At 49.0% G+C, this 8186-nt stretch overlaps 1 protein-coding gene across 1 annotated transcript; it reads left to right on the plus strand.

Moving 5' to 3' along the window:
• The first annotated feature begins 6246 nt into the window (after positions 1 to 6246).
• rgs16 (regulator of G protein signaling 16) lies at positions 6247 to 7911 on the plus strand. The gene is made up of 5 exons (XM_015942242.3): positions 6247 to 6362; positions 6531 to 6614; positions 6706 to 6767; positions 6925 to 7091; positions 7188 to 7911. The coding sequence occupies exons 1-5, from the start codon at positions 6319 to 6321 to the stop codon at positions 7398 to 7400; spliced, it is 570 nt and encodes a 189-aa protein (XP_015797728.1). The 5' UTR covers positions 6247 to 6318; the 3' UTR covers positions 7401 to 7911.
• Positions 7912 to 8186: the final 275 nt, after the last annotated feature.

An 8186-nucleotide genomic window follows, 5' to 3' on the forward strand; every position in this document is an offset into this window, starting at 1 on the left:
CCTTCCATCAGGAGACCATCTCCTTCCTGGGTTTCGTCGTGTCGTCGAGAGGATTTTCAATGGACCCCCAGAAGGTCCAGGCTGTCGCCCAATGGCCGCAACCCACTTCCCTAAAACATCTCCAGAGTTTCCTCGGATTCGCGAACTTCTACCGCCGCTTTATTCGCGGTTTCAGTTCCATCGCCGCGCCCCTCACTGCCTTAACCAAGTCATCCAACCAGACTCACCCTTTCCGTTTCACTCCTGAGGCCACACAGGCATTCCGCACCCTGGTGCACCGATTCACGACCGCCCCCCTCCTCGTTCATCCGGACACAACAAAGCCATTCATCGTGGAAGTGGATGCGTCCGAGGTGGGTGCAGGGGCGGTCCTATCTCAACGCGGTCCAGACTCCAAACTCCACCCCTGTGCCTATTTCTCCAGGAAATTCACACCCACCCAGAGGAATTACGGGGTGGGGGACAGGGAGCTCCTGGCTATTAAATGGGCGCTGGAGGAGTGGAGGCAGTGGCTATTGGGTGCCCAGGACCCGTTTACCATATGGACAGACCACCAAAACCTAATTCATATCCAGAATGCTCGCCAACTCAACCCCCGTCAAGCCCGGTGGGCTCTGTTTTTCGAATCCTACCACTTTCATCTGGCTTATCGCCCTGGTTCTAAGAATCTGAAGGCGGACGCCCTTTCCCGCCATCACGCCCAATCTGCACCCGTCAAGGAACCACCGCCTATTTTACCTGCCCAGAGGTTCGTTGCAGCCCTTCACTGGCCAGTGGAGGACGCCATCCGAGCTGCTCTTCCCACCGAGCCCGCACCTGCTGACACACCCTCCAACCGGCTGTATGTGCCATCCACCTGCCGGTCTGAGGCCCTAGCATGGGGACATGCTTCCCGTTTGGCTGGCCACCAGGGGGAGACCCGCACCCTCCAGTTCCTACGTCGGGCCCTGTGGTGGCCCTCCATGGCTAAGGATGTCCATGAATACGTGGCTGCATGTTCCACCTGCGCCCGTTCCAAGACTCCGAACCAACCCCCGGCTGGCGACCTCCACCCTCTTCCTGTTCCCCACAGACCCTGGTCCCACATAGGCCTGGACTTCGTCACGGGGTTGCCTCCCGTCAACCAGCTCGACACCGTCCTGACCATCGTGGACAGGTTTTCCAAGGCGGTCCACCTGGTGGCTCTTTCCGGCCTGCCCACCGCTAAGCAGACGGCCGAAGTCCTTCTGGAGCAGGTGGTCCGTCTCCATGGGTTCCCTCAGGACATTGTCTCGGATAGAGGGCCCCAATTCATGTCCAGGTTCTGGAAAGCCTTCTGCCGGCTGGTTGGTGCCAGTAGCAGCCTCTCGTCTGGCTACCATCCCCAGACCAATGGACAGACTGAACGCGCCAACCAGCAGCTCGGGCGGTACCTGCGCTGCTTTGCCTCTTCCCAACCAACCACATGGCCAAAGCATCTCTTGTGGGCGGAGATGTCCCATAACCTCCACGTCTCCTCAGCTACTGGTCTTTCCCCGTTCGAGCTGTGTAATGGTTACCAGCCCCCTCTGTTCCCTCACCAGGAACCGGAGACGGAGGTTCCTGCGGCCCAGCTCCTAGTTCGACGTTGCCGTCTCGCCTGGATCCGTGCTCGGGCTGCCATCACACGAGCTAACACGGAGTACTCACGCCAGCATAAGCGCCGCCACCGGCCTGGTCCGACCTTTCAGCCGGGCGATAATGTGTGGGTGTCTACTCGTAACATGCGTTTGCCCGCCGGCTCCAAGAAACTCAGCCCACGGTTTCTGGGTCCTTACCCCGTGGAAAGGGTCATTAACCCCGTGGCTTACCGCATCCGCCTGCCCCGGTCTCTCAAGGTTCACCCAGTCTTCCACGTTTCCCAGCTGAGACCGGTCAGGACCTCTCCTCTCGCCCCCCCCCCCCCCCCCTGTGCCCGCTTCACCGCCTCGTGGGGTGTGCGGTGATGGTGTTTATGCTGTGCGCCGTCTGCTGGATGCCCGTCGCCGTGGCAGGGGATGGCAATACCTGGTGGACTGGGCGGATTACGGACCGGAGGAGCGTTCATGGGAACCGTCGAGGGTCATCTTGGACCCCTCTCTCATAACGGACTTCTGGGCTCGCCGCTCTGGGACTTCTGGGGCCGTCCCTCGGGTGGGGGGTCCTGTCACACAACCTCCCGCTCAGCCGTCAACCTCCTCTAGGGAGGCACCGCAGAGCCGCTCAGACTCCATTACCCAACATCCCTAGCGCCAGGTTTTCCGTTTCACGTCACCTGCCAAACCTATATAGGGAAGTGCCGCACATCGCCGGCTCACTCAGTCATCGTTCTCACCGAACTTAACCTAGAGTCCTAACCAGATCAGCTCAGATCACGAAGCCTGTTCAGATCAGACCAGCCAGATCTCTGAATCCTGCCTGTTCGTACCGATCAGCTTCAGACCAGGAGTCGCCGTGTTCAGCTGTGTCACAGTACAGCTGCGTACCCGGCTCCCAGATTAAACAGCGTGTCCATTCAACCCGGCGTCAGTCACTCCGCGCTTGGGTTAAAAGCCACGCCACATCCAAACTCTTGCCCAGCTCGAGTCACCCCGTTACACAAACATGAACAAACACACACACACACACACACACACACACACACTCACCCACGCACTCACACACACACACAAAAAAACACGAAAACACTCACACACACACACACACTATAAATTAAACAGACATGAAGTATCCCGGGTTTTCTTCTCTAATCAACAAACTGCTCTATCTTGACCAGAAGTGGATCCCACACCAAAAAGGAAAAGAGTCAAATGTGATAAATAAGGAGCCGTTTTATGGGGAAATAGAAATATCAGCTTCTTTATCAAGTGGAAAACAGTTCCAGGAAAATATCCAGCCTCCCTTTAACAGTCCACTCCGGAGCGGCTGGCTGTAGAGAAAGGAGGTATGAACTGGATCACACGAAAAACAGATTTGATTTATTAGTGGCTGTATTTCTGAGGAAATCTCCTAGGTTTTTCTCACTAACACACACACACACACACACACACACACACACACACATGCATGCACATGCATGCACACACATGCACACGCACACACATGCACGCACACACACATGCGCACACACATGCACGCACGCGCACACACACAGAATGTAAAGATTTAATGGCGAGACACAAAATTACAAGGTCTAACTGCTTTTAGCGAGATTCCTCTGAAGAAGGGAGTCTGCCTGTGAGACTTCCGAGTACCGGGTCAGATGTACGGATTTGGAAAACAGATTTCACACGGGAAGTTTTCGTTGAGGGCTGAATCCAAACAGATTTGCTGCTCATCTCCTATAAATATAGACTTTAAAAGAAAAATGAGAACATTTTATTAATAATACTAATACTAATGTAGTTGTTAGACTTTGTGTCAGTCATTTATTTAATGTTTTATTTGTTACCTCGGTGTTAGGTAGTACGGTGTCTTCTTCCAGGCTGGGGACCTCGTTTATGGTGTAAATAAAACGTTAAAGGGGACGTACTCGGATACCTAACAGCTCTGATTTGCACCAAGCCTCTCTCACATGAAGTGATGTCAGCAGTTTACCTCCGGACAATTTCAGCACCCTCCAGAATGAGTCATTTCAGGACTCAGACACCCATCCCCCGCTTAGGCTACTACAAGTAGGTGTGTGTGGGGGGGTTGGGGTTCTAGGGTGATCCCTTATTGTGATGTCACAAATGGGACCTTTTTGAAACAGCTCGTTTTAGACTTATGAAGCCTGAAACCAAACGTGGACAGAAGATGGACGGACAGGTTTGTCCACATCTGGAGCGTTTGCAGAGGCAGTGGAGACCCACACGGCAGCACAGAAGATGCAAAAGGTGAATGTTGTGTAAGCTTTGGTTTTTAATACATATCTGATCACAATACAATCGTCAGGCAAATGAAGATGGAAGGTGACCACCAACAAAGAGTTTGAAGGATCCATGCAGGATAATGATAGAGACATAACAAGTTAACACTTCCTCGTTTATGTAACGTCAGACACTTTTCTCTTTTATTTGTGTGTGAGAGTGTAATTATTTATAACTTCATCCAGAACCACTGCAGTACAAAGCCGTGTTGTTGTCATGTTACCAATCTTCTGTCTGTTTTCATTCAGATCCTCTAATCTCCTTTTGTTCTGCATCATAAAAGAAGCAAATCTTGGATAAGCAAGTTGCAGCTCGCCATCTGGGAGACGATCTCACTTCAGCTTTATTGTGCAGCTGACAGCACATCCCACCTACTTCCAGTAATGCAGTTAAAGTGAGACAATATTGTCTCCTTCCCATCAGTCCTTAGCATGTCTATAAAAAGTCAAAGTGTGATTATGTGTTCCTCTAAACGGAGAACGGAGCTGCTGAGGATGTGAAAAAGGCCGCCGATGGGCAGCTGCATGTCAGAGGGTCGCAGGTTTCCTTCTGTGCAGCCTCCGTGCTCATGCATGAACTCACGAGTCACTCGACAACCTGTAATAAAGTCGAGCTGCACCCCTTTTAGAAAACAGCGGGACTAGTTATTCTGAATATATTCTTAAGTTTTGTTTTTAACCTGGAATAAATCTGATTGTGTTTGAATTAATTTAAGTCTAAGAATTAAAACATCTGATGACGAAAGAAAGTTTTTCTTCACTAATTTGTTGTAGTTCTTCAAAACTAGCACAACTTTGTAGTGATGTGTGTCATCAGAAGTGTGTTTGTGTTCAGGTAAAGTGAAGTAAAGTGATGTAATTCACTTAAAGAGAGCTAGAATGAAAGGGTGTTTTTACTGACTGGGTTTTTTAAGCTTTGTAGACTAACACGACTAATTCATAGGCCAACGTTACTCTTATTTTAATGCGTTTGCAGTGCCTTGTGAGACATACTCTAGGGAATAAAAGCTCCAGTGCATCTGTTTCAGGAGGATGAATTCAGACAGGGGAGAAAGTAACCAAACAACAGGATTTGGACTCCTACTTCCTGATTTGGACATCTCTCCTCTGATTGGCTAACAGCAACGTGACACTACCACTGACTCTGTTTGCTCTGCAACGTTGATGTTTTATCTCTGAAAATGACGCAAGCATGGAGGAGTTCTGCTGTGTGGTGAAGCTGCTAATGCTAACGGTTAGCTTCTACTAGCTAAGATGTTCTCTGCTGTTTTCTGGGCGGTGAACCAACAACAGCCTTCCCCGTCGTGAGTTAAAATGAGTGAGTACATGAATGTTAACTTGTTCATTGCAAATGACGACAAAAGTCGTCATTTGCATTTTTTTACTGTGTGGGCGTCGGACGAGCCCCCGCACCGTGAGAACAAACATCTCAGCTCTAAAGCCGATCTTCATCCGCATACGTCAAACATCACGTGATCAGGAAGCAGAACATCCATGTGTTAGGAGATCGTTTTGGGCCGCTGCTGTAAAAAAAGTGAGGCGCGAACCGGAAAAGCTTCTGCTGATCACAATTCAACAACGGATTATGAAAGAACAGATAACGCTCGAAACGCGCGGATTCTTCCTGATGTAAGAGGTGAGTCTCCACTTTGTTTTAGTTGTTTTGGCGTCGACATCATCCTAGCACGCAACGTTCTGTGACTCTTAAAAAAAACAATAAAAACGGTGAGAAACGCTGGCAGCGAAGGGCTTTACCGATCAGGAAACGGCTGGCAGTGAATGAGTTAAGTGACAGTGTGACGTAGATCTGTCAGGATTTTCTGAACCTAGAGTTTCACCGTCTGTTTTCTATCAGAAGCTAATGCAGGAGATAGGTGTAGGAGACTATTTTCTTGTTCGGGCTGCATGAAAAACTCAGAGTGACTGATTTTAATGAGAAATAATAAGTTAAAATTGTTTCTCTGCTCTTTAAATGCTGCTAAAGATATTATGCATCAGTACAAATGTAAACACTAACAAGCCACATTTCATTTGTGTGACTGTTCATGCTACAAAAACAAGGAAAATGTTCTAAATATTTAGAAATTAGCCTCAGTTTGATTTGCAGATAAATGGGGTGGGGTGGGGGAGGGGGTGGGGGGTGGGGGGGGGGGTTGTTTTTTGATACCCTGCATGAGCTGTCAGAGCTTTTTAACATTGGCAGTAATTCCCCAGCCTTGTCAGTGCATGTTTTCCCACATTCACCTCCCTCCTCCTTTCTCCCTTCTTCTGTGCCTGTCTGTGATTGGCTGACAGAGCCGATGACACGTTAGAGGCAGGGGGGCGGTAGGACTATAAAAGCTGTGCAGCAGCTTTGCTCTGACTCAGAATAAACGGATATTTAAGCACAACCTGACCGCCTCCAACCTGCTGCTATGTGTAAGGGACTGGCAACGCTGCCCGCCTGCTGCTTGGAAAGGTAAACCCAGCTTCAGAAAACCCCTGCATCGACTTTTACATCATATCACATCAGCTTTGAGAGGCTAAAAAGGAAGGAAATCATATCAAGCTTTGACTTATGCTGCATTGGATTTGAGTTTTTTGGGAAAAAAAACACATCTAAGCTGTTTTTTCTTTCCTTCTCCAGGGCCAAGGAGCTGAAAGAAAGGCTGCGAAGCATTCTGCAGAAGCCCAACTGGACTCTAGCCTGTTGCAAAATAGGAAAAAATAAGTATGCGTTGCAGCAAAGTAAACAGCTTCCTCATGAATTCACTCTGATGCATTTCCAGGTTCCATCTAAACGTGGTTTTGTCCGTTTTCAGGCCGACTCTGGAGGAATGCCTCCGGTGGAAAGAATCCTTTGAGAAGCTCCTCTCCAGCAAATGTAAGTGAAGCTTCAGCTTTGAGCTTTCCACACCCAAAGATCTGACCATCCGTGATCCATCCATGCGTGGTCCATTTCCAGTCAGAGGCACACATTTCCACAGCGGCCCTCGGCGGGGCTATTATGCGTGATTGCTAATTGAATTTCCTCTCTGCAGATGGACTGTGTGCCTTCACAGCCTTCCTGGTCTCTGAGTTTAGTGAGGAGAACGTCGCGTTCTACTTTGCCTGCGAGGATTACAGGAAAACCAAGTGTCCTGCTAAACTGCCTGCTAAAGCCCAGAAGATCTACAATGAATTCATCGGCAGCGAAGCTCCCAGGGAGGTGAGGATCTGCCAAATCTAGAATAACTAGATGAACGTCTCTCGATAACTTTCCTAAAATGACCCTAAACTGACTTTTTGTCTTTTTTTTTAACAGATAAATATTGATCACGAGACCCGTGACATCACCAAAGCCAACATGCAGGACCCCTCGCCATCTTGTTTTGACCTGGCACAACACAGGATCTACATGCTGATGGCCAAAGACTGCTACCCCCGCTTTCTCCACTCTCCAGCCTACAGGAGCCTGCTGTGCCAAGCCAGACCACGTGCTGGAGCCATCAGCCTACCCCAAGAGAAGAAGGTGTGAGAAGACGTTGTGGGCGTCCGATTTGGAAACCAAGTGAGGCATGGCGTTTGTTGCTGCACGGTAAAGGGAAGCTGGTGCTGAGATGAGCGCGGACGCTGAGAGCTGCGCCGGATGCTTCCGTTCTGCAGAAGCGGTTTGCTCGAAGACAAGAGGAGGCTGACAGGGAAGGAAGCAGAGCTGGACTGATGTGCCAACAGAGATGGAGTTGGTCTTAACTAGAAAAGAAAGACAATCCAAACGTAGAGAACGAGGAGTCGGAAAAGCACTTTTGTTTGCCGTCAGGCAAACTTTTTTAGCTGTCATGTGCAATGTTCTACTTTTAAAAATATACAAGTGATACTTTATGAATTTCTATTTATTTGTATTTATTGGCGTGTTATGTGTTTGATGTATTTTTACAGAAAAAAAGTTTCAAAATGTGCAATTTCATCCTATTTATACCAGTGTTTCTCTTCTTTTTTACATCCAACAGTCCACTTTGTTGCTTTGAGAATAAAGTGAAAACATGAAATGTGAATGTTGTCTTTATTGAGCCAAACCAGCCCTCAGGCTTCTATCTAAGGGGGCAAAACACGCAGTTGCTTAGGAGAGCTGAGCGTTTAGTAGGAACACAGAAAGACGGTCGATGACGCCGTTACCGCCGACATCTCCTCTGCTCAGGTGACGCGGATGAAGCATCGATTGAAAACATCGCAGCATCGGCGGATATAAGCACGACTGTCATCATCTGCTGTCTTTTATGAGGCGTTTTGTTGCTGGCGTGTCACGCAAAAACTGCGCTTCACC

Source organism: Nothobranchius furzeri, chromosome 8 (genome assembly GCF_043380555.1).
Source record: "Nothobranchius furzeri strain GRZ-AD chromosome 8, NfurGRZ-RIMD1, whole genome shotgun sequence".
Lineage (NCBI taxonomy): Eukaryota > Metazoa > Chordata > Actinopteri > Cyprinodontiformes > Nothobranchiidae > Nothobranchius > Nothobranchius furzeri.

What these genes read in the sequence shown, in the direction of transcription:
- rgs16 (XM_015942242.3), top strand. Translation starts at nt 6,319, where the DNA reads ATGTGTAAGGGACTGGCAACGCTGCCCGCCTGCTGCTTGGAAAG. An exon ending in CCCGCCTGCTGCTTGGAAAG is followed by an intron (nt 6,363 to 6,530) that starts GTAAACCCAGCT and finishes TTCCTTCTCCAG; the next exon opens with GGCCAAGGAGCTGAAAGAAA. An exon ending in GCAGCGAAGCTCCCAGGGAG is followed by an intron (nt 7,092 to 7,187) that starts GTGAGGATCTGC and finishes TTTTTTTAACAG; the next exon opens with ATAAATATTGATCACGAGAC.